At 42.5% G+C, this 26,718-nt stretch overlaps 1 protein-coding gene across 1 annotated transcript in view; it reads left to right on the forward strand.

The window, feature by feature from the left end:
* The window catches only part of TEX11 (testis expressed 11), a 174,149-nt gene that overhangs the window by 128,170 nt on the left and 19,261 nt on the right, over window positions 1-26,718 (forward strand). Inside the window, exons 13-21 of the mRNA XM_027836745.1 lie at window positions 11,511-11,635; window positions 14,143-14,228; window positions 15,117-15,176; window positions 16,545-16,585; window positions 18,680-18,766; window positions 20,309-20,379; window positions 21,578-21,694; window positions 23,816-23,968; window positions 25,965-26,175. Coding sequence (XP_027692546.1) covers window positions 11,511-11,635; window positions 14,143-14,228; window positions 15,117-15,176; window positions 16,545-16,585; window positions 18,680-18,766; window positions 20,309-20,379; window positions 21,578-21,694; window positions 23,816-23,968; window positions 25,965-26,175 — 951 coding nt within the window. The remainder of the gene's footprint in view (window positions 1-11,510; window positions 11,636-14,142; window positions 14,229-15,116; window positions 15,177-16,544; window positions 16,586-18,679; window positions 18,767-20,308; window positions 20,380-21,577; window positions 21,695-23,815; window positions 23,969-25,964; window positions 26,176-26,718) is intronic.

The raw sequence follows: 26,718 nt of genomic DNA on the forward strand, positions 1-26,718 counted from the left end.
ACCAAAAGTATTCACCATTGTCATGGAAGAGGTCTGGCACAGAGTTCAAGCCAAGAAGGGATTCTCTGTAGAAGGTGCTCTGTCTGCTAAAGATAACATCAATCCCCACAGATACAGAAGGCTCTGAGCTGAAGAGGAGGCAGATAACAGCCTGGATTGCCATTGGGAAATGATGCAGGGTTTTTTAATGGGTTTTTTTAAATTACCTCAAACTTCTCGCTGAAACAAAGACTCATCTTTTTAACCCCGATATTTTTTCTATGGTGATATAAGGTTATGAGTTAGGGAATATGGCTCTCTGAAGAACTGAAGTTGAGGATCACCCAAAGAACATGGAAGAAGCTTGTGGAAGATGTGAACAGGCTCCACCATAACAAGAAATTGCACAGGAAAAGCAACATTAACCATGTCATCAGAGAAATGTATGACTAGGCCAGTGAAGTAGCTAGAACCAGGGATATAATTGCTAGCCTGCATGCTGCATTGGTATTGGTCAAGAAAAAGGAAGGGCCACTGTAATGGTGGTTGGACCTCTATGGTGAATTTGCAGGAGGACATAGAATTTATAATTAAAAAAATAATTAACACTAAGGTGGTAGAGTGAGAAGAAACAGTAGACTCTAGCTCTTCCCACACATCTCCTTGACAAAGATCTATACTAGAGAATGCACCAGACTGAATTCTGATTTGAAAAGCCAAGAAGAAGTCAAATGAGTCATTTTTCCAGCCCAGGACAGGTTAGGGAGATGGACAGATAGGTCTGCCTACACTGGGGTAGGGGTCTGCTTAGGAACTTGGAGTTTCAGAGGGCAGTATTTCAGCACCCAGAGACTGAGAGAGGCCTGAGACAAGGTACCAGAGAGAGATCGTAGGAGATGCCTGAACAAGCACTGAGTGTAGGAATGGGTGCCATATGGCAGCTCTATTGCCTACCACTCAGTTCTGAGTCACAGATCCAGAGTGGAGAAGAGTGGTCATGAGTTCCAGCCCTAGGAAAAAGTCCCAGGAAGCAAACTGTGGCTGTGTGGCTTTGATCCTGGGAACAGAGTACAACATCTCAGACCAAAATGGAGCCGACAGTTCAGGCACTTTCTACCCACACAGAGCCTTCCAGCAGGCCAGTAGATAAGGCTATGGTAGGCAAGATATGTAAACAAGTAATACGTTAATAAAACTAATAGTTGTTCCCCAGTAGATGAATGGTCAAAGGATTTGAACAAACAGTTCTCAAAAGAACTGCAAAGTATTCACAACCACATGAAAGAATGTTCCAAATCACTAATAATAAGAAAAATGGGGGAGGGGGAGATGGAGCCAAGATAGCAGAGTAAAAGCAGTGACTTGCTTGAGCTCTCCCCGCAAACCCCTCCAAATACCTGTAAAAAATGGCTCTAAAAAAATTCTGGAGCAGGAGAACCCACAAAAAGACAGAGTGAAACAAATTTCCAGCCCAAGACAGCCTGGATGGTTGGTTAGAAAGGTCTGTTGCTCCAGGCTGGGGGAAGAGTACAGTTCAGTGTGGGCTGCAGGCCTCAAGAGACTGAATCACGAGCAGCTGTGGTGGTTTCCAGACTTTTCAAACCACAAATACCAAAGACAACTTAGAAGGTCAGTGGGAAAGGCCTGTTGGACCTGGGTGAGAGAGGAGCACCTCGGGGTGGCGGCTGCTTCCAGAGCTCTTGGCCCGCAGACGGAGGAGGGATTGAGTGGCTAATCAGAGGGGGATTGCAGGGATCTCTTTGCTGGTGCTGAGGCAGGATTCTCTTGCTTTGCCTGTGCTTGGATCTGAGCTGAAGTTCTGGGTGGCAGTCCTGGGGCGAGGAGGAGTGCTGGCATGGTGGAGCTTGTGGTGGTGGTGGTGGAGAGGGAATTTTCCTCACAGTTCCAAGTCAGAAAAGAGTGCTTGTGGTCACTCATAGACCAGAGCACAGGCCAGGAAAGGGGTAAACACCTCTCCTTTGATCATACCAGCTTGGAAGAACTGAAAATTTACAGGTCCCTAGAAGTATCTCTGAAAACAGCTGCACAAAAGCCCTGAAGCTTGGGACAGTACACCCTCCACACTGGAAGCAGAGCCCTACCTTAACAAAGAATTAAAAAGTCAAGTAATGGCCTGGGAACGTGAACAAACGTTGGAAAAGAAACTCAGACTATAGAATCTTACTTTGGTGACAGGATCAAAACATACAGCCAGAAGAAGACAACAAAGTCAAAGCTCCTATATCCAAAGCCTCCAAGAAAAATATGAATTGGCCTCAGGCCATGGAAGAGCTCAAAAAGGATTTTGAAAAGCAAGTAAGATAAGTAGAGGAAAAAACTGGGAAGAGAAATGAGACTTATGCAAGAAAATAATGAAAAACGAGTCAACAACTTGCAAAAGGAGACCCAAAAAAGTATTGAAGAAAATAACACCTTAAAAAATAGACTAACTCAAATGGCAAAAGAGGTCCAAAAAGCCAACGAGGAGAAGAATGCCTTAAAAAGCAGAATTGGTCAAATGGAAAAGGAGGTCCAAAAGCTCACAGAAGAAAATAATTCCTTAAAAATTAGAATGGAGCAAATAGAAGCTAGTCACTCTATGAGAAATTAAGAAATTATAAAACAAAACCAAAAGAATGGAAAAATAGAAGACAATGTGAACTATCTCATTGAAAAAACAACTGGCCTGGAAAATAGATCCAAGAGAGATAATTTAAAAATTATTGGACTACCTGAAAACCATGATCAAAAAAAAAGAGCCTAGATATCATCTTTCAAGAAATTATGAGGGAAAATTGCCCTGATATTCTAGAACCAGAGGGTAAAATAGAAATTGAAAGAATCTACTGATCACTTCCTGAAAGAGATCCCAAAAGGAAAACTCCTAGGAATATATAGTCAAATTCCAGAGTTCCCAGTTCAAGGAGAAAATATTGCAAGCAGTCAGAAAGAAACAATTCAATCACAATCAGGATAACACAAGATTTAGCAGCTTCTACTTTAAGTGTTAGGAGGGCTTGGAATATGATATTCTAGAGGTCAAAGGAGCTAGGATTAAAACCAAGAATCACCTACCCAGCAAAACTAAGTATAATCCTTCAGGGGAAAAAATGGCCATTCAATGAAATAGAGGACTTTCAAGCATTCTTGATGAAAAGACCAGAGCTGAATAGAAAATTTGACTTTCAAATACAAGACTGAAGAGAAACATGAAAAGGTAAACAGGAAAGAAATCATAAAGGACTTATTAAAGTTGAACTGTTTACATTCCCACATGGAAGGATGATATTTGTAACTCATGAGACCTTTCTCAATATTAGGGTAGTTGGAGGGAATATATATATATTGACATAGGGCACAGGGTGAGTTGAAGGGTGATATCTAAAAAGTAAAATTAAGGGGTGAGAGAGAGGATTATACTGGGAGAAGGAGAAAGGGAGAGGTAGAAGGGGGTAAATTATCTCACATAAAAGAGGCAAGAAAAAGCTTTTACAGTAGAGGTGAAGAGAGGGGGAGGTGAGAGGGAATGAGTGAATCTTACTCTCATTTGGGTATGGAAATCTATCTTACCCTACAGGTAAATAGAGGGGAAGGAGATAAGAGAGGGGGCGGTAACAGAAGGGAGGGCAGATTGGGGGAGGAGTTAATTAGAAGCAAGCACTTTTGAGGAGGGATGAGGTTAAAGGAGAGAATAGAATAAAGAGGGGGTGGGATAAGATGAAAATATAGTCTTTCACAACATGACTATTATGGAAGTGTTTTGCATGATCACACATGTATAACCTATATTGAATTACTTGCCCTCTCAATGAGGGTGGGTGGAGAGGGAGGGAGGAAGAGAGAGAATTTGAAACTCAAAGTTTTGAAAATGAATGTTAAAAATTGTTTTTACATGCAACTGGGAAATAAGATACACAGGCAAAGGGATATAGAAATCTACCTTACCCTACAGGAAAATAGAAGGGGAAGGGGATAAGAGAGGGGGGAGGATGATAGAAGGGAAGGCAGATTGGGGGAAGAGGTATTCAGAATGCATGCCGTCTTGGGGTGGGGGGAGGGGGAGAGATGGGGAGAAAATTTGGAACTCAAAACCTTGTGGAAGTGAATGTTGAAAACTAAAAATAATTAATAAAAATTTTTTTTAAAAAAGAAAAAATAATAAGAGAAATGAAAATCAAAACACCCTGAGGTTTCACTTTATACTCCACATATTGGCAAAAAGGAGAAAAAATGGCAATAGTCAATGTTGTGTTTTAAACTCTTTGTTAAGGTAAAAGTCTGCTTCCAGTGTGGAGAATGTACCGTCCCAAGCTTTGGGGGTTTGTACAGCTGTTTTCGAGGTATTTCTAGGGACCTGTAAATTTTCAGTTCTTCCAAGGTGGTATGATAAGGGGCGAGCTGTTACCTCTCCACAGCTACAACAAGCTCCACCGCACCAGCGTTCCTCCTAGCCCCAAGACCGCCCCTCAGAACTGTGACCTAGATCCAAGCACAGGTAAAGCAAGGGATTCCTGCCTCAGCACCGGCAAAGAGATCTCTGCAATCCCCCTCTGATCAGCCACTCAATTCCCCCTCAGTCTGTGGGCCGGAAGCTCAGGAAACAGTCGCTGCACCGAGGGCATGCTCGAGACTTGTGGCTGAGACCTAGCTCCTCTCTCACTGCAGTCACAGACTTTTCCCACTGACCTTCCACGTTGTCTTTGGCGTTCCTGGGTTGAGAAGTCTGGAAACCGCCACAGCTGCCCACGATTCAGTCCTCTGAGGCCTGCTCCAGGGTCGCTGTGGCCTGCGCACCCACGCTGAGCTGCTCTCCTCTCCCAGCCCGGCGCGATATACCTTTCTGATCAACCATCCAGACTGTCTTTGGCTGGAAATTTGTTTCACTCTGTCTTTTTGTGGGTTCTGCTGCTTTAGAATTTGTTTAGAGCCATTTTTTTAGGCATTTGGAGGGCTTTGGGAGAGAGCTCAAGACAGTCACTGCTTTCCCTCGGCCATCTTGGCTCCGCCCAATAGTCAATGTTGGAGGTGGTGTTGGTGGAGCTGTGAAATGGTACAACCATTTTGGAAAGCAACTTGGAATTATGCAAATCAAGTGACTAAACTGTCCATACCCTTTGACCCAGAGAGTCCATTATTGGGCTTACATACCCCAAGGAAGCCATCAATAAGAAGAAAGTTCCCATATACTCTAAAATATTTATAGCAGCACTTTTTGTGATAGATAAGAATTGGAAATAAAGTAGATGCCCATCAACTGAGGAATGGCTAAACAAATTGTGGTACCTGAATGTAATTGAATATTACTGTGCTATAAGAAATGTCTGGGATGAATACAGAGTAGGATAGAAAGATTTATATGAACTTATGTAGGGGGAAGTGAGCAGAACCAAGAAAGTAACTTGTAAGTATTGTACTATAGGTACAGAAACTACAACACTGTTAACAGAACTACACACCAAAAAAATCAAAAGTAAATATTACAAAATTATAAAGATCAAACAGGACTCCAAGAGATGAGAGGACACCTTCAACCCACCCTTTCATGGAGGTGGGAGGTCCACAGGTGTTACACATTACACATTTTTGGACTTTTTTTTTAATGTGTTGTTCATTGGTGCTGATTTTTTTCCTCTCTTAAAAATGCTATTTGTTAGATGGCTCTCTGGGAGGGTGAGGTAGAGGGATACCAGGAAAACTATAATGATGTAAGAAACAGAAGATATCAAATAAGATTTATTAAAAATTGAAAAACATAAAAAGGAAAAGCTAAATGAGTTACTAAAAGAAATAGACAGTAAAATTATAATAGTGGGCTATCTCAATTTGCCCCTCTTATACCTAGATAACTTAAAGCAAAAAATAAACAAGAAAGAAGTTAATGACCTGAATAGAATTTTAGAAAAGTTAGGCTAGATCTCTGGAGATTATTGAATTAAATTGGATTATTGAAGAAAAAGGCATATGCCTACTTCTCAGCAGTGACTGGCACAGTCACAAAAATTGACCACGTATTAGGGCATAAAAACCTTTTAAACAATTGCCTCAAAGCAGAAATATTAAATACACCTTTAACTGACCTTGGTGCAATAAAAATTACATTCAATAAAGGGCTTTTGAAGCAAAGATTAAAAATTAATGTGCAACAAAATAACTTAATACTAAAGAATGCATGAATCCAAGAACAGATTATAGAAACAATTGATTTCATTAAAGCTAATGACAACATTAGACAACCTACCAAAATTCGTGGAATGTAGCCAAAGCAATAATTTGGGGGAAATTTATATCTCCAAACTTTCATCAATAAAGCGTAGCTCAACAAATTGTGCATGCAACTAAAAAATGAAACTAGAAAACCAACAAATTTAAAACCCCCAATTAAATATAAAAATAAGAGTCCTGAAAATCAAAGGAGAGATTAACAAAATTGAAAGTTTAAAAAAAAAAAACCACAACACATTGAATTAATAAACTATGAGCTTTTTTGGGGAGGGTGGGGGGGGAATAAAATAGATAAGCCATTAGCTAATTTGACAAAGAAAAAGAAAGAAGTAAAACCAAAGTAAAAAAAGATGAATTTATAACCAATGGAGAAAAATAAAAGCAATTACTTTTTGAATATTTTATTTTTTCCCAATTACACGTAAAAACAATTTTTAACATTTGTTTTTTAAAATGCTGAGTTGCAAATTCTCCCCCATCTATTCCCCCTCCCTGGGATTGTAAGCAATTTGATATAGGTTATACACGTGCAATCAAGCAAAATATATTTCCACATTAGTTGCATCAAAAAAACCCACAAAAAAATAAAGTGGAAAAATGGTATGCTTCAATCTGCATTCAAACTCCATCAGTTCTTTCTCTGGAGGTAGATAGCTTTTTTCATCACGAATCTTGTGGAATTGTCTTGAATCATTGTATTGCTGAGGATAACCAAGTCGTTCGTAGTCGATCATCATACAATATTGCTGTTACTTTGTACAGTGTTCTCCTGATTCTGCTCATTTCACTTTGTGTCAGTTCATGTAAGTCTTTCCAGGTTTTTCTGAAATCCTACTCATTATTTGTTATAGCACAATAGTATTTCATTATAATTGTATACCACAACTTGTCCAGCCATTCCCCAATTGATGAGCATCCCTTCAATTTCCAATTCTTTGCCACTACAGAAAGAACTACTATAAATATTTTGTACAACTAAGTCCTTTTCCCTTTTCTTTGATCTCTTTGGGATATAGACCTAGTAGTGGTATTGCTGTGTCAAAAGGTATGCATGGTTTTATAGCCCTTTGGACATAGTTCCAAACTGCTCTCCAGAATGATTGAATCAGTTCACAACTCCACCAACAGTGCATTAGTGTCACAATTTTCCCATATCTCCTCCAATATTTATCATTTTCCTTTTCTGTCATATTAGCCAATCTGATGGGTGTGAAGTGATGTGTGTGTGTGTCAGGGTAGTTTTAATTTGCATTTCTCTGATTAATAGTGATTTAGAGCATCTTTTCATATGACTATAGATAACTTTGATTTCTTCTTCTGAAAACTGAAATAAAAGCAATTATTGAGAGCTATTTTCCTGAACCGTACGCCATTAAAATTGACAATCTAAATGAAATGGATGCGAACATTTACAAAAATACAAATCATTCAGTTTAACAGAATAGGAAATGGAATATTTAAATAATCCTATCTTAGAAAAAGAAATTGAAGCCATAAATGAACTCCCAAAGAAAAAAAAACATCAGGACCAGACAGATTTACAAGTAAATTCTACCAAACATTTAAAAAACAATTGCAGTACGATATAAACAGTTTGAAAAAAATAGCTAAAGAAGGGATGTTACTGAATTCCTTTCTTTTATGACACAAATATGGTCTTGATGCCTTAATCAGGGAGAGTCAAAACCTATTAACCAATTTCTTTTCTTTTTTTTTTTTAAGGCAATTGGGGTTAAGTGACTTGCTCAGGGTCACACAGCTAGTAAGTGTCAAGTGTTTGGTCTGAGGCCGGATTTGAACTCAGGTCCTCCTGACTTCAGGGCCAGTGCTCTATCCACTGCGCCACCTAGCTGTCCCTACCAATTTCTTTAATGAATATTGATGCAACAGTTTTAAATAAAATATTAGCAAGGAGACTGCAGCAATATAAAGTTCATAGACTATGACCAGGCTGAATTTATTCCAGGAATACAAGGGTGGTTCGATATTAGGAAAACATAAGTACAATTGATCGTATTAAAAACAAAACCAACAAAAATCAAATGATCATTTCAATAGGTGCAGGAAAGCTTTTGACAAAATACAGCACCAATTCGTATTAAAAACACTAGAAAGCAAAGGAGCTTTCTTTAAAATGGTAAGTAGTATCTATCAAAAACTAAGAAGAAGTATTATCAGTAATAAGAATAAGCTAGAAGCTTTTTTCCTAGAAGATCCAGGGTGAAGCAAGGGTGTCTGTTATCACCATTACTATTCAATATTGTACTAGAAATGCCAGCTTTAGCAATAAGACAAGAAAAAGAAAATGAAGGAATAAGTATGAACAAAGAAGAAAGAAAACTATTGCTTTTTTTGCAGATGATATGCTGGTTTATTTAGAGAACCCTAGAGAGTCAACTAAAAAACTAGTTGAAACAATAAACAACTTCAGCAAAGTTGCAGGATAAAAAATAAATCTACACAAATCATTAGCATTTCTATATATTATCAACAAAACCTACCAGGTAGAGAAAGAAAGAGAAATTCCATTTAAAATCACTACAGATAGTATAAAATACTTGGGAGTCTACCTGCCAAGGCACATAGGAACTGTATACAGAAACACAATTACAAATCACACAAATAATGACACATTTAAGTAATTGGAGAAATTGTTGTTCATCCTTCATTTTTGAAGAGGAACAGTGATATCTTTGGGTGATGTCTTGACTCATTCGTGAATTGGATTTAAGTAAAGCAGAGTTGCAAAGTCATCAGCCTCACTCTCTCTTCCAGAGTCATCAAGGTCCAGTAACAAGACAAAAATCAGGATGATTGCTGATGGCCCAGGATGCAGCAGATGACCTTGGTGTCTTCAACATTTGACCAAGCTCTAGGCACACTGAAGTGCCTGCTTCAGTTGCCTTTGTGGCTTTTGGAACAAATTGTTCTCATCCGCCCATTCCATCTGGGGAAGTCTTCACATGCTTGGGGTAGACATTCCTCTAACTTACCGACCAATCTGAGGTCTGTCAGTTACTCTTAATCTGGGTTAGCCTGTCTGCTGAAACGGTTTTACTGGTCTGTGGCCACTGCATGTGCTACAGCTTCTTGGAGCCACAAGTGAGAGTTGAGTGAAAGATGGACACCAAAGGTGGATGGGCATCCCTGAAAAGGGCTTGGCAGTTCTCACACAAGAGATGTTAGTCCTCCATACATCCCAATTGGAGAAATATTAATCACTCATGGGTAGGCGAAGCCAATGTAATAAAAATGGCAACACTATCTGAATTAATTTACTTCTTCACTTTCATACCAATCAAACCACCAAAGAATTACTTTATAGAGCTAGAAAAAATAAAATTCATCTGCAGGAACTAAAAGGTCACGAATGTCAAAGGAATCAATGGAAAAAAAAAAACCGAGAAGGAAAGGGGTGTTTGCAGTACCAGATTTCAAACTATACTACAAAGCTGGAATCATCAAAACAACTTGGTGCTAGATAAGAAATAAAGAGGTTGATCAATGGAGTAGATTAGGTACACAACAGAAGTAAATGAGCAAAGTTACCTGGTGTTCAGTATACTCAAAGATCCCAGCTATTGGGTCATGAATGCGTTATTCAACAAAAACTGTTGGAAAAACTGAAAAGCAGTTTGGCAGAAACTAGGTATAGACCATCATCTCACACTGTATTACCAAGATAAGCTCTAAATGAGTACATGATTTAGATAAAGGTGAAAGCATAAGCAAACTAGTGGAACATGATAGAAATTGACTATCAAATCTATGGGTAGGGGAAGAATTCATGACCAAACAAGAGGTAGGTTCACAGGAGATAAAATGGATAATTTTGATATCTTAAAATTAAAAAGTTTTTGCCCAAACAAAGCCAATGCAGTTAAAATTAGAAGAAAAGTAGGAAACTGCAGGGAAAAGTCTGTGCAGCAAGTTTCTCTGATAAAGGTCTTATTTTTAAGATATATAGGAAACTGAGTCAAATTTACAAGAATAAACTGTTCTCCAATTGATAAATCATAAAGGTGTACAAATAATCAGTTTTCAGGGGAAGAATTCAAAGCTGTCAATAGTCATATGAAAAAAATGCTCTAAATCACTAATAATTAGAGAAATGCAAATTAAAACAGCTCTGAGGTACCATCTCACTCCCGTCACCTTGGCTAAGATGACAGAAAAGGAAAATTATATGCTGGAGGGGCTGTGAGAAAACAGGTACATTAATGCACTATTGGTGAAACTGTGAATTGGTCTAACCATTCTGGAGAGGAGTTTGGAACTACGCCCAACAAGCTATTAATATGTATATATCCTTTGATCTGGTGTTGCTGCTACTAGACTTCTACATCAAAGAGATCAAAGAAAGGGGAAAAAGACCCCTGTGTATAAACATTTATAGCAGAATTGTTTGTGATGGCAAAGAATTGGAAACTGAGGGGATGCCCATCAATTGGGAAATGGCTGAATAAGTTATGATTTATGATTGTGATGGAATACTATTGTGCTATAAGAAATCATGAAGGGGATGGTTTCAGAAAAACCTGTGAAGACTTGTATGAACTGATGCAGAGTGAAATGAGCAGAACCAGGAAAACAACGTATGCAATAATAGCATTACCATAAAAGATAATTCACTGAAAGACTTAGTAACTCTGACCAACACAATGATCAACCACAATTCCAAAGGCTTCATGACAAAACATGCTTTCTGTCCTCAGAGAGCTGATGGACTCAGAGTGCAGATTGAGGCATATTTTCTCCTCTCTCTCTCTCCTCTTTCTCTCTTGGATATGGCCAACATGGGAATTTGCTTAGCATGACTATAAATATTTGTAATGAGCTTTATTTTTTTCCCCTCGTTTGGAGGAGGAGGGAGAGGGAGGAACTAAAAATAAAATAAGAATTGAATTAAAAGGGGCAGCTAGGTGGTGCAGTGGATACAGCACCGACCCTGAAGTCAGGAGGACCCGAGTTCAAATCCGGCCTCAGACCAAACACTTGACACGTACTAGCTGTGTGACCTTGGGCAAGTCGCTTAACCCCGATTGCCTCACTAAGAAAAAAAAAAAGAATTGAATTAAAAAACAGATGTTGAAGGAAGCTTATGTTTTAACGATTGAATACGAAGTAGCAATTTTGATATTCGATTGTCAAGGTGAAAATTATGCAGGATTTTGGCAATTGTGATTTGTGCGTGTGTGATTTCGTTTTTAAATGAACCTAATAGATTAGTGCAGTTTACAGTAAAGAAAGAGTCTCTTACGTTTGGGTCAACCTATTAAATATTATTATTCTGTTTCCTTGCATTTTAGCCCTGGTGGCAGTCGATGCCCTGGAGAAATCCATGGCAAACCCAGCTGTACAAGAAAAAGAGATGATTAAAGAAGAAAATTCAACTACTGCTTTTCTCACTCTAGCAGCCCAGTTTGCTTTAGAGGTAATACATATATCTGCTTTATTTTTTCTCTCCAAGATTGAAAAAGAAATAGTACAGCCATCTTGCTATTGAGTAACCATTTCTTTACAGAATTTGTTCTAAGTACAGAGCACTGTGCTAAGTGCTGGTGGACACATAAAAAGGAATAAGACATGGCCTTTGCTCTCACAGAGCCTGCTATATCTGCATCAGTGAATGAATGAACTTAGGAACTTGTTCTGTACAAAATGGTGGTACAACCCTCCACTTTTCAATTCTTTGCCACCACAAAAAAGAACTGCTCTAAATATTTTTGTACATTAGTCCTTTACCTCTTTCTTTGATCTCCTAGGGGTTGAAACCTAGCAGCAGGATCACTGGGGCAAAGTGTATGCTCAATGCAGTAATTTGGGGGCCATAGACCCTCCCGAGTTTTCCAGAATGACTAAACCAATTCACAGCTCTACTACCAGTGCATTAATGCACCCATTTTCCTCCAGCATCTGTCGTTTTCCTCTTTTGTCAGCTTTGCCAATCTGAGGAGTGAGACGTGGTACCTCAGAGTTGTTTTATTTTGCATTTTACTAATTGATAGTGACTTGGAGCATTTTTCACATGAGTATAGATAGCTTGGATTTCTTCCTTTGAGACCTACTTCTTCATGGCTTTTTTGACCAATCATCAATTGGGGAAACACTATCTTTTAAAGAAGTTCCAAGTTGAAATGCAAATGCCTGTCATCTGGCTCAGTTCGAGACTCTTTCCTGCCATCACTCTCAACAAAGTAGTTGAGTCTGAGATCCTCGCTAAGCTTGTTCAGCTCCTCTACCAGTCGGACCCAGGAAGCACAAATGCCTGCAGTCCTATGCTTCTGACTGCTTTCTCTTCTAGGAAGGGAGAGCAGGGTTACATAGGTTTCTGCCACTGATACCTAGGCCAGGATATAGTCACTCCCCTTTCCCTCCTATTGACTTGGTGAGTGAACTTTATTTTTGCTCCCAACTCTCTGTGTGTGTGTGTGTGTGTGTGTGTATTCGTGTATTCCTCCTTCCTTTAACCAGTTCAGAAGAGAGAGAAGTTCATCAGCTCCCCCCCCCCGTTTGTACAGAAGTCTACTTGTGCATCTTGATTGTGAGATCATTTTCCCTAACTTTTCTTTCCCTTCCCTCCCCACCCCAGTGCATGTCTGCATCAGCACCAGAAGTTCTCCTGCCTCTTGCCTCTGCCCCTAACCCACTCCAGTCCATCACTTCCTTACTGAAACATTGTTAATAGACCCCTAGTGTTTAGAGAATTCACTCTAAGTCCTTTAGCTTGGCAGTCAAGGCCCTCCACAATCTAGTCTTCACCTGTTTCTCCAGCTTCATCTCCTACCTCACCCTAATTCTGTATATAGTCCACTCCTTGTCTCATATCTCACATGCACTATGCATATTTCTGTGTCTGCTCATTTTTTCACCCTATTCTCCCTCCTTCCTTAAATCCTATCCTTTCTTCAAAGCTCGGACTTCCTTGCCCAGTCACTCTAGCCTTCTTTAAACTTAGCAGCAACTCAATTCAACAAACACAATTCAGTAAAAGCTCTTGTCATTGAAATAGTTTACAATTTTATGGCACTTTCTGATTACAAAGTACATTATGTACATTAACACATTGAATTTTCACAACTTTATGAGTTGAGGAGTACAAGTAATATTATTCCAACTTTATAGATGAAGAAACTGAGGCTGTCAGGCCAGATGACTTTCCCAGGCTCCCTCAGCTAAGCAGGAGCAGAACTGGCCCTCAAATTGAGGTGCCCAGTCAGGGGGTCACCCAGCACTTAGCTATGGCACTGCTTTGGCACCCGCCGTATGCTACCATATAGTGCTGTTTATTTTGTATCCCTGGCACCTTGCACGTAGTAGGTGTTCAATAAATATCTCACCAGTGTCTGAAGAGTTGATAAGAAAATGTATGTGGATCTAGGAAAAAAGGCCAGTACTGAATGTGCTTGTACATAATGCACGCATGATGGGGCGTAGGAGGGAACTGCAAGTAATTCTGTGATTAGGAGCTTTTAAAGAAAAGGTTAGAGATTTCTAATTGATGCAGCAAGCAAAGGGGGGGGCAGGAGAAGAATTGGGAATAGGCACATAATAGGACTGTAGTTCTGGGAAAGACCCAGAAAGGCTGTGGTGATTTAAATGAGCTGAATGAAGGATGGAGGAGCCATCCTCAGGAAATGGAGCAGAGACACACAAAAGAGCAGGTCGAGGGGCCAGTCGTTTGGTCCTGATGATGTCTTTGCAAATGGCATTTCAAGTTCTGTTGAAGACAGAGGCTGCAGTCATGTATTCAGACCTGTTCTTTGCAGGGTAGTGAATTGTGCCTTCATCCTCCCGTCTTGTCTTTTCTTAGAAGAATGCAGAATGAACATATTCATATTATCTTCTTTTCTCAAGGAAAAGGAATCTAGACTATGGAAACATTGCTCAGGTTTGTGAAAGTCAATTTAACATTCGAGAATGTATGTGTCATCTTTGCAGAATGGGCAGCAAGACGTGGCTATGAGAGCCCTGGAGTACTTAGCTCGACGTTCCCAAGATGTGCAACAAGTTCTTACTGCTTTTAAGTAAGTTGTCAGCCCCTGGAGAAAGTGAGAAAAATGTCGTACTTCTCTGTTCTCTTTGTGAACTTTGCTGAAATTCAGTCAGGTGGCATCAGTACCTCCTCATGCCAAGGGTAAATCCAAGAAAGAAAAATCAGGTGGTCCTGGTTCTGGAGCATTTCAGTTTGCTCTAAGGCTCTTGGGGCAAGCTTTACCCCCTCGACGGGCCAGTGAAAGGGAAAGGAGAGGCCAAGACTCCCTCAGGGCCATGGCCTGGCATCTGCCAGCCGAAGAGGGCTGGCTACAGAGTGTACAGCCCATACTCCACTGAATCTCCTGTCTCCCAGTGATATGGAGAGCAGCTCTGTTAATGAGAGAGAATCCTTGAAGAATCCATAGTAGGTGCTCATAGGCACTTTACTGTTCCGAAGCACTTTCCTTCCATTTTTCTCATTTGGCCCTCACAGCAAGCCCTATGGGATAGGGCTAGATGCTGGAGATATTAACCTGTTTTAGAGATGAAGAAACTGAGGCTCAGAAAGATGAAGTGACTGGCCCCAGGGGACCATGGTGGCGGGGCAAGTGCTTCCCAAGGACGGTACAATTTATATTCTAGCCTGCAGCCTCAGCACCTGGAAGGAACCTTGAGGCATCATCTTCTCCAGCCTCCTGCTTTAAACAGTAGCTAAACCTTCTAGGGCAGTTTGGGAACCTCTCCAGCAGCCACACCTGGGTTACCTCCTTCAACAATTCATTCCATCGTCCTTGGAGTCCTGGGACCCCGTTAGCCAACTTTTCCTGGCCTTGAAGGCCATTTCCGATCAGGGTGCCGTAGGACACTAGTGGGAATGATGGAACTGTTGTGGAATTTGATTGTCGTGAGCCCCACGTCCTGTGTTACTTTTTTTGTAGGTGTTTGATTCGTCTTGGTATTCCCCAAATCTCTCAAACAACTGAACCGGAAGAAAACAGGTAAGGAAATACTGCGCAAGGCCAGTATCGTAGGGGCAAGACACTTCAGAGTTGCAGAGATCCCCGTGGTCCTCCTCGTGGGGGGCCTTCTTGGCCCTGACTCTTGCCTGGGAGTAGCCAGTCTGCTGTTTCTGCCCAGTTTCTGGGCTATCAGCCAATGGAGGCAGGCTGTACTCTGATTTAAATCAATTCTGATTTAGCAGTTGAGGGGAGAATTGGGTAGCCACGTTTTCATTCAGAGAATCCTCTGCCTCCAGAAAGTGTAAAGGGAAAAAAAAAATCTCTTCCGACTTTTGCTAAGGGACGATCTCCAGAAGAAAATGACTAGTTTAGCTCAGGCTGCCAGCTGGCCAGCAGTTCTGAATTCTTTTCTTGGTCCCTGTCCTCCCCTCCTTGTTTCATAGCCTGGAATCTTTTATGTCTCCTAGCAGACTTGCACACTAGTTTGCACGTGCAGGTGTCCGTAACCCGAGCATGAGGGAAGTCAGCAGACAGACCTTAGTGCCAGCTCTGAGCAGAGAGGCCTTTAGCCTCAGTTATAGAAGGTGTGCTACGAAGGCCGTTCACTTGGCCTTGGCCATGTGTATGTCAGACCTCAATCCTTCAGACAACTGCTGTGTGTTTGTGTGTTGGGGGAGTCGGGAAAGAAAAGTCCAAATCGTGGATTTTTTAAAAGTGCTCTTTTATTACTTTGAAAATACCTGTGATTTTAAGTTGTACTATCTGTCTGCATATTAACTGTTAATTTAGGAATGTATTTTAAAAGTTTGCTCCCTCCTTGGAAACCATTCATCACACATGTTATACCCCTTACAACAAGAAAGGGTAAATTAGTATCATAATCACCGAACTTGGAAAAGATGGCTAGAGATCTTGGACTCAGACCTCTTCTTTGGCACCTTGCTGTGTGACCACGGACAAACCAATCAGCCTCCCTGAGCCTCAGTTTTGTTACCGAAAAACGGAGATAAGAATGACTCTAGTCCCACCCTCCCTCATAGGATGAAGCTGAGGAGGAACTGAGCGCAAAAACCCAGGATATAAATGGAATGTAAAGAATGGAATAATGATAATAATAATAATAATAATGATAATCCCGAGAGAATACTGCCTAAAGGCTGTGTGAATAATAAGAACTGAATGGTACTTTACAGTTTATAAAGTACTTTCCCATCCCTTTTCTCTTTTGATCTTTACAATGCCCCGTGAAGTCAGCGTTTTGTAGAGGAGGAAGCTGGGGTTCAGAGAAGGCAGAGGTGACTTGTCCAAGGTCATCCCTTTGATTCAGGGACTTTCTCATTTTGCCTCAGAGCATCCTGAGAGAGAGCTATCTGCTCATGTGTTTTCCTTTAATCCTTCCAATTTCAGAAAAGAAGAAATGAACAGACTTTGGTCTTGGCTGCAGACAGGTAAGCTGTGCTCGCCTCTTCTCTCTTTGCAGTCCAGCTGATGCTTTGGTTTGGCTCTAATAAGGCCTTAAAGGGCAGTGATGAGCCTGTTGACTTCAATGTGAAGCCTGCATTTATATTTTCTACAGTAGATACCCTTGGGCTCCATGCTCCTGTCTCATAACTAACCTTCATCCGTAAGAATTTGACAGAAGATGGTATTTGACAAAGTAGTGCTCCTGTTGGGTTCCCCTTGCCCTTGGACTCTGACTTGAATGATGTCTCCCGGCTTTCCCAGATTGTATACCTTGGAACATCCAGGGCACCTTCTTCCTCTAGCTGATTGCTCTTTTCTTCTCTTTCACTCTGTCCAGGAAGCCTTCTCACAACACACCAGAAAGGCATTGTGGAATAGTGGAGAGATAGCTGTCCTTAGAACCAGGAAGACCCGGGCTAAATGTCTGACACAACCTGGCCGTGGGACCCTGGGCAGGTCACTTTCCCTCTCAACGTCCTAGGCAACTCTCTAAGATAAAGTTGCAGGGAAGCTGCCAGTCTGCATTGATAGAGGGAGTTTCTTCATCTGGGAGTTCCCTAGGCCGATGAAATCACAGGTCAAAAACCAAACAAAACCCCAAAGCTTACCCACTTAAAAGCGTGTAAAACAGTAGAACTGTTGACAGAGCACGGGGTGAAAAACCAGCCTGGCATGTCTCTCCAAAGGGCTTGGGGGCGTGTAAGAAATACTACCTGGTGATGGTAGCATACCACGGGAGCTCAGTAAATGTTAAGCCAACCTAGCAATACTCTTTCAATTCCTAATCTTTCCTCCTTTCCCTCACTTCTTTCTTTTTCTTAAATTTATTTTTTTGAATTAGCAAAAATATCGATTTTCTCACCCTCTTCCATCTCCCTCTTCCATTGAGAAAAACAAACAAAAAACTTCTTGGAACAAATATGCAGAGTCAGGCAAAACAAATTCCCTCATTGGCCGTGTCCAAAAATATATATCGATCTTATTCTGCATCCTAAGTTCATTGGCCACTCTGCCAGGAGAGAGGTAGCAGGCTTCGTCATTGGCATCATGGTTGATCGTTGCACTGGTCATAGTTCTTGAGTTTTTCACAGTTGTTTGTCTTTATAATGTTGTTGTTATTGTGTAAATGGTTCTTCTGGTTTTGTTCACGTCACTTTGTGTCAGCCCATATAAGTCTTCCCAGTTTTTTCTGACACCATCCCCTTCATCATTTCTTATAGCACATATCGCATTCATAGACCACAACTTGTTCAGCCATTTCCTAATCAGTGGGCACCCCCTTAGTTTCCAGTTCTTTGCCACCTCAAAAAGAGCTGCTGTAAATATTTTTGTACATATGAGGCCTTTTCCTCTTTCTTTGATCTCTTTGGGATTTAAGCCTAGTAGCAACATCACTAGGTCACAGGGGGTGCATCGCTTAGTGACTTTGGATCCAAAGTCCCCAGCTGCTTTCCTGAATGGCCAGACGGATCCCCTGATCCGTAGCTCCACCAACAGGGCTTTAATGTGCCTGTTTTCCCCCGGCCTTTCCAACAATTTTCATTTTTCTTTTTTGTCCACTTTGCCAATCTGGTGAGTGACCCTTCACTTCTTTCTGATCGTTCTTTTTTCTTTTGGCTTCTTTACCCTAATGTTTATCTCCTTATTTCAATAGTGCCTTGGAAATTTACTAGCTCCATGTGTGGCCAATGACAAGTCGATTAATCTCTCTGAACTAAAATTTCCTTCTCTACACAGTGGATCCAGTACCTACTGTTGCTATCTCATGGAATCGTGATGATGATTAAATGAGATAGCGTATGCTTAAAGTGTGACAGAGATGCCGGCTTATGTTTGATGGCATTAAATGACTATGGTCTTCCCAAAGGTGAATGGATTCTCCAAAGTCTGGTCTTCCTGATTCTTGGAGCTAGGTGTAATACTTTCTCTCATCTTAAATTACTTTTGGGGTGCACACAGATGCCACGGCTGAACCTTCCAGAAGAAAATTCAAGGGAAACTGGTTTTTTAGAGGGATTAATAATTCTCTTTAAATACCCAGTACAAAGCTTTGATACCACGCTCTCCCTTTGATGCAGCCCACCAGAGACTTGCTGAGCCGGTAGCAAAAGAGAAGTTGACTTTGGATGTGTGGATTAATGAAGCCCATTGGTTTCGAAAAATAGGTAAGAGGCAAGTCCACTGACAACAGAGTTGCTGATCAATCTTTCCCTCTCTTTCAGATTTCTCTTTCGAAGCTTTGTCTCGTCGTGCCCGTTAGCCTCCAAATGTCAGTAAGCACCACACAGCAGTTGTTGTGGAGGCAATTGCCAGGGTGATGAGTGAGCAAGGGAGCACAGAAATGTCACGACCCTGGGGGTCTTTGTTTGGCCCTGGCTGCCTAATGGCCAAAGGTGCTAATTTAGCTTGGGGAGAAAATGGACAAAACGAAGCACTTCAGCTTTAGAAAAGAACGTCCACGTTCTATTTGTCAAAACCGTAAGGCTCTTGACCTTAGGGAAACGGGCAAAGTCATTTTCTAGTCCCCAGGAACCTTTCTCCTTTGGCTGAATTCTAATTTGGCTATTGCAGAGATGTTGCCCAACTTGAGCATTTGTTTTGCTTTTCAACTGAATTTAACTTTTTCTTCCGTTACTTCCAGTTCATGGGATCAGAGAATGTCAGAATTGGAGGGCTATCAGAAGTCACTAGTCCCAAGGTGTCAAACATGTGGCCCCTACGGGACTGCATGCAGTCCACAACCGTCCTGAGGAAGGCCTTAACCACATTCACACGTCAATGGGAAATGTTGAACAAAATAAATGAAAACACAATAAAACATAGCTAATGTTCCATTTGAAAACTTAAGTTCGATATGCAGACATGGAAATGAGTGGCCCTCTTTTCTATTTGATCAAGTCCCGCTCCCTCAAATAAAGGAAGAAACTGAGAAGACCCAGAGAGAAAAAGGGACGTGGTCAAGGTCACAAAGTAAATGTTGTGTAGTGAGTGTAGTAAGCACTGAGACCCGTGAGGAGTTGAGGTCCATGGTTTGAGTCCTGGTTTTGGCATAGCCTTGGACAAGTTCCTTTGCCTGTCTGGGCCTCACTTTTCTCCTTCACAAACTGATGGGTTTGGACCTTATCTCTAAAGGCCCCTCTACCTCCACTTTCTATACCTGTGTGAATCTCTGTGGTGTGAAGTCTTCCTCTGATACCTTGGCCTAGTGTGTAGATGCCCCTGGGTACTTAAAGAGTCTGCCTGCAGAGCCCCAGCTCTAGCCACTCCACGTGGGCCCATCTGGTGCCCAAGGATCAGCCCCACTCCAGGCGGTGAGGCTCATTGCTAGTGTACACAACACACAGTTCTCTCACCAAAGTCTTAAGTGTAATGGAGCAGAACCAGAACTTGGAGGTCCCAAGGTAGTGCATGTCACTTGGAGTCTCCACCTCAAATTGTTGATCCCTGTTGGCCTGTAGACTAAAGTTTGGGTACTGAAACTCTCAGTTATCTGAGAAACAGTAAGTTATGGCATCCTGTGCAGAGAAACATGTTGAACTTAACAATTCCATGCTTTTTCTTAGCCCCCAAGAGAACCTCTAAGGACTCACCTGAGTCCCCTGACTATACCAATATGTCCTCAGGATAGGTGTAGCAGTGAGTGTACTTAAAGGTAGAGATGATGTCCAAAAGGTTTTCATTGTGCTACTCTGGTTGTTTACTTTGAGCCTGGAACTTGGCCATGCAGTGTGAAAAGTGCCCAGGAACCATGCGAGACTTCTTCCTGCTTTCTTACAAGGTACAGTTCTTCTGATGGGGATCTAAGAGTAGGGTTGTGCTAAAGGGGTGGCCTAGAGCCAAGGGACCTTTAAATGTGTGTGAGCAGGGCTGACTTCCACAAGGAGGGTGGGCACTCCTGGGGTATGGTATGAGGAATGGTAGCGAGAAATCCCCCTCCCCCCAGCTCCACCCCTAGAGCATATAGGCCTTTCTTCCGGCAGGTTCCGGGATACCTAGCCATGGCCATGTCTGCTCTGCTTGAATGTATCGTAGAAAGTCAGAATTGGAAAGGACCATAGAGGTCTTGGATTCCACCCTCTTAATGTACAGAGTAGGAAATGGAGGCCCAGACAGGGCCGTAGAGAGGGGAACAGATTTGAAATGATCCCAGAGGAATCAGCAGTCAGCAATGGTTAAGGCTAGTGTGTGGTGACCTGGACTCCAGGCCTGGCTCTCCTACTTCCCTTGTGGTTTGCCCCTCTGGGCCTCAGTTTCTTCTGCATGATCTCCATGGGGTGGTACTTGAGATTTGCACATGGCTTTGGGTTGTTGTGCTGGGGTTTTTTTTTCCCCCAATGGGAGTCCCTGGGGTGTTCCCCACCCCGAGTGAAAGGCAAAAGCTTGTCCAATTTGTTGTATCTTCTTGGTCCAGATTAGTGAATTCAGTGGTGTAGGAAACTTCCAGTGTGGCAACTCCCTCTACCAGTGCAGTTCAGCAACTTACCTGAAACTTAAAGTTTGAGAGAGTATCTAGGCCTGCTAGAGATTAAGTGACTTGTCTAGGGCCATCCAGCTAGTATACGGCAGAGATGAAACTTGAAGTCAGGTCTTCCTGACTTGAAATCTAGCCCTCTGGCCATTACCCCAGACGGCCTCTCAGCAAACCCAAAATATCAGCACGCATTTCAGTTCTCTTTCGTACCAAGAAGGACTCTGCTTGTCATGAGGAATCATTTGGAAATTATAACACAAACTGAGGAGAAAAACCACTTGATAAATGACCTCTGGGGCAGAAAGCAGCTCTTGCTGCTGGGAGGGTAGGATCCCTTGAGGAAGGTATCACAGACACCACAAAAGCAGGGTGAAGTGCAAACCTGAGCCCCTTGTCCAGGTGACATGCTATGCTGTCCAAACAGGCTGTGACTGATTTGCATTTTGACTCTTTTGGCCCAGAAGAATTTTCACCATTCACTCATGTTCTGCTTATTTCTCCTCAGCTGTCCCAGTTTTGTCCCTCTGAGAAAGCCGTTCTGATTTCACAAAAGACGTGTTTGCTGATGGCAGCTGCTGCTGATTTAGAACTAGGGAGAAGCGCTTCAGAAGCTTCCCGACAGGTAACACAGAGCAAAGAGGACAGTTGGCTGTCCAGCCAGAAAGGAAAGACCCAAGCGATGGGAAAGGGGGTCGTTTCTCTCTGCTGTCTTCCCTTTTTTTGATCCCGTGCTTCTCAGCTTCCAGATTGCCTTCCATCCACCTCTGGTTTCACTCCCATCTTGTTCCCAGAGGCCTACAGTGGCCCTACTTGGCTTGCTCTCTTTCTCCTCTTCCCTTCTCACGGGATTGTGTGAGCTCCTACATTCCTTGGGCAAGTCTGTCCTCTTGGAACATTCTGTGCTGTCTCTTTTAAGGGATTCTTCATCTCTGGGTGTCCCTGTATCTATGAGTACCCCCAGGACTTTTGCCCAAATCCTTTACTGTTTTTCTTTTCATATTCTTTCTTTGGGAGGGTTCATCCACTCTGGCAAATTTGAAAAGTGTCTGAAGAGAAGTGACTCGTGGGCTGACTTGCCTCAGTAAGAAAACCACTTGACTGAATCCAGCTTGCTTTCTCAATCCAGCACTACATCTCATTCTGACATGTCTTAAAATCTCATTAACTCAAGCTAAGTATGAATGAGAGAGCACTGATCTGGCGGAATCCTCTTTTCCGTGTCTGTATCCTTATGCCCTGGGGGAAGGAGAGCATCTCTTTCTCTCAGATACCAACCTGGGGAGGGGGGGTCAGCTTTGCTGCTTCACTTGTCTGTCTTCTGTTATAAGTCAATTATTACCATTTGGCTTCCTCCCACATTTTTCAGATCCAGACTTTCCTTTCCATACTACTATTAACCGGGCCTTTGGTCACCTGTCAGCAGGACAAACAAACGCCATGGCCCTCCATCCCTCCTGCTACTCTCTAGTAAGTGCAAAAGTCCATGCCTAATGGAGAAAAGAATTCACCTTCTCATTCCCTAGATCTAGAACAGCTGGAACACTGGCTCTAGAGTTGGAAAGAACCTTTGAGAGCATCTAACACAACCCCCTCATTTTTGCAGATGAGGAAACTGAGGCTCTGAGTGGTTAAGTGGCTGACCCAAGGTCACACAGGGAGTGAATAAATTAGAAGAGCTAGATTATCTACCATAATATTTCTTTTCCCCTCCCTTCCCTTTTTCAGAACTTTCCTCTTTGAAGAAGCCTATCCCACTTATACAGGGTGTCCTCAAAGTCTTAGGGCAGTTTTAAATATTCTGCCCTAAGATTTTGGGGACACACTGTATATAGACCCAAACCTGACGCACAGCTGCTCTGTCTTTGGCCTTCTCTGAAAACATTTAGAGGCAGAGGGAGTTAGGGCCTGGTCCTGGGATTTAAGCAGTAGGATATTTTGAAGTTTACAAAGGGCTTTCCTCACAATAATCTTGTGAGCCGAGCGTTATCACCCCCGTTTTACAGATGATGAAACTGAGGCTGAGGGAGATGATGTGACTTGCCCATGGCCTTCCAGGTGGAAAGTAGCAGAGTCAGGATTCAAGCTCCTGTATTTTGCTCTTTTCTGTGTTTTTCCACAATCTTTCCCTCCTCATACCCTTCCTTATCTTTCCCTAGAACTCAATAAAATTGTACTCCTTATCTTTGCTCTTTGCTCTTTCTTGCTTTTGAATGGGGTCCCAGGTAGGCAATCAAGAATACTCAGCTCCCTTGGTTCTTCTGAGTACAGGCTCTATCACACCTGGGGATTCGGTCCCAGTGTTCTGGGTGTCTCTGCTGAGAACCTGCTGAGTTCTGGTGTGCTTGAAGGCCTTCCCCCCCCCCCCCCATGTGTTCCCTGTTCTCTGAGGAGGCGAGATGACTGAAGGCTGCAGATAGGTTACAGTTATCATGTCCCAATTGTTTCCCCCCTGCTGTGTGGGTGGCCAGAGGAGATGAGGGCCGTGTCTTACAGAATCTCAGACTCGTGGGATAAGACATTGATACGCCCCCAGGTTTGTTACTGAGCCTCCTCCTTCCAGAGCTCAATCAGGGAGCCACTGTGGTTTTAGAAATGGAGGTGAACTCAGCTCCCATTTGCTTGGGCCATAAGGAGGTTTGATTTTCAGAGCTGCTTTTTTGCTAAGTTGTCATGAGATGTGTTTACAAGTTGTTGAGACATTCTTTGTTTATTCTAACTTATTGCTGTCTTTTTTGCTACATAGACTGAGATGCTGACTCATGCACTTGAGCACATACAGGGGTGCAAAGAAATTGTGAATGTCCTGAAATTAGCAGGTATGATGGCATCTGGAAATTTGGGAAGAGAATTATGTAGTTTCTTTAAAACTGCCACTTCTGCCCAGCAATACCACTATTAAGTCTGTTTTCCGAAGTGATGGGGTGGGGGGAGGAAAAGAACCTATATGTTCTAAAGCATTTATAGCAGTTCTCTTTGTGGTGGCAAAGAAATGAATATCGAGGGGATGCCCATCAACTGGGGAATGGCTGAGTAAGTTGTGGTATGTGATTGTGAGGGAATACTGTTGTGCTGTAAGAAATGATGAACAGATTGATTTTAGAAAACCCTGGAAAGACTTGCATGAAATAAAGCAGAGTGAAGCAAGCAGAACCAAGAGAATGCTGTACACAGGAACAGCAATATTGTCCAAAGAGTGACTGTGAATGACTAAGCTATTCTGAGTAATGTGATCATTCAAATCAGTTATGAAGGAGAATGCCATCCACCTTCAGAGAAAGAACTGATGGATGGAAGGATATATTGTATGGTTCCACATGTGTGTGTGTGTGTGTATAGATATATATGTTTGTGTCAAATGTTGGCCTTCTTTAATGCGAGCTTGGGAGAGAGGGGGACAACTCAAATTATAACAAAAAAATTTTTTTACAGATGTATTTGGAAAATATTTAACAAAATAACTAAAAATGTAATAGAACTTTAAAAAAAAAAAGAACCACTTTTGGAGTCGAGTGACACAAAACTAGGACCACCACTAGAACCTTGAGCTGATGGGATATTGAAATTAGTACCAGAAAAACCTAATGACTTCCTCGGTTACAGGTTATCTTTGGTAATCAACAGATCTTGGTAACTGATTTGAAACAAGAGGGGAGAATCTGAAAGAAGCCCATGGTTTCATCTGTGGTTTCATTTTTGACAGGTTGAATTTCAAGTGTTCTTGAGTTATCCAGGTGGGGTAGACCTTTAAGCCACTGGAGATGCAGGTTTGTGGCACAAGCTGGGTCATGGGCTCCCATATAGATTTGGGAGTCATCTCCTTAGAGGTCGTTGTTGAGGTTCTGGGAATGACTCCCAAAAGAGAGTCCAGGCCACACTTATGGGGCGCACACACTTAAGGGGTAAGGCAGACAAGGAAGAGCTTGCAAAGCAGGTATCAAAGGTGCAGCAAGAGAGAGAGAGGAGGAGGAGGTGGAGGATGGTGTCTGAGGCCAAAGGAAGAAACGTCGTCTATCCCAGTGCCAGAGAGAGCGAGGAAGCTGGGGACTGAGTAATCAGATCATTGGTGACCTTTGGCACATGGTAGGTGCTTAATAAATGCTTGTGGCCTGCCTGCCTGTCTTTCAGTGCAGTGGAAGCCCTCCATCCCTGCAGAAACCCAACTGCGAGGGGCTGAGGTTAGATAGTAATGAAATGGAAGCATCAGGTATATATACAACTTTTTCAAGATGTTTAGCAGTCAAGGCCTTGCTCTCTGAGAGAGATTGTTTCATAGCTGCCCTGGGCAGGAGGACCAAGGAGTAGAAACCTTTTCATGGGAAAAGGTTTCCCCCCAGTTCATTTTAGGGTTGGGGGGGAGCTGGGCATGTTTGTAGGCAGAGAAGAAGGAGCCAGAGGTGAAACAGATTTCAGCTCCATGTAACTGCCCAACAATAACGAGTTTGTTCAAAACTTGATTGGGTTGCTTCATGGGGTAACAGGTTTCTCTCTCCCGAGGTGGTTCCAGCAGAAGGGAGGTGGCCACTTGTCCCAATGCTGCGGAGGCTGTGTGGGCCTCAGGGAGGGCTCAGTGAGCATGGAATCACTGACGTGAGACCCCGGCTCCAGGCCCCTTTCTCCTGTTCAGTGACTACAAAGTCCGGGTTACATTATTAGAATCCCCATGGGTGGGAGAGCCCACAGTGTTGCTTTGGCATTTCTTCAGGCCAGTGGTAAACCTGGCAGTGACTTCAGGAAGCGTGGGTGCTGCTTAGTGAATGTGGCCAGGTTGTTGAAGTGAACTGGGGGCTGAGAGATTTAGGGGGGGAAATCTGTCCACGGGGGCTGGAATAACCTTTGAGTTGTAAATGAAATTCATTTTCTTCCTCTTGCAAAGCTCCCTAGCTGAGAGCTGAGAGCAGGAGAGAATAATGGGCCATAATCGCTGGGCTGCTGGCTTTTTTACCTCTTCCTCAGGGGACAGCTCCAAAGATCCAACTGAGAATTTGCTTCTCCTTTATGAGATTGAGGCCAGAGCCAAGCTGAATGATGCAGGCCTGACCAGCCTCCTGGAGTCCGTGTGGGAGCTGCCTCAATTAGAGACCAAAATACTGGAAACAATTGCATGTAAGGATTGTCTTTGCTTTGCCTTTGCTAACTTCGTGGAGGAGGGGCCGTTCTGAGGTCTAGTTCTTAGCCTTTCTTTGTTTGCTGTTATTTTCTTGTTTTTACCATTGTCCCTTCGCTAAAGCCCTGCCCATCCCACAGTAGAACCTCTCCTCTGACAAGGAAGTTTTTGGTTGCCCTGGCAACTACCCATGTGTAATACTCCATGCTCACCCCTAGTGAGAGCAGGAGGAAAGTGTTTGATCAGGTAGGCCCCTGGGCCCAAGAGTAGACAGACACTGTGGATGATCTGCTCTTTTCATTTACACTGGAATCTTCATGGACGTCGTTCTCTTGATTTGCATCAGTTCATGCCACAGTGAGCCGTTCTTTCCCCATTTTGGGGACGATTCTATACCCGGGCTCCTTGTTGTTGATCTGCTTTCTGGTGAGTAGAACCCTCTCCAAATGAACTCCCCATTTTTCGTTCATTTCTGCCTAAGGGCCCAGTAGAGGGACACACACACACACACACACACACACACACACACACACACACACACA

The sequence above is a fragment of the Vombatus ursinus genome, unplaced genomic scaffold (genome assembly GCF_900497805.2).
Source record: "Vombatus ursinus unplaced genomic scaffold, bare-nosed wombat genome assembly UNPS02014819.1, whole genome shotgun sequence".
In the NCBI taxonomy this organism is placed as follows: Eukaryota; Metazoa; Chordata; class Mammalia; order Diprotodontia; family Vombatidae; genus Vombatus; species Vombatus ursinus.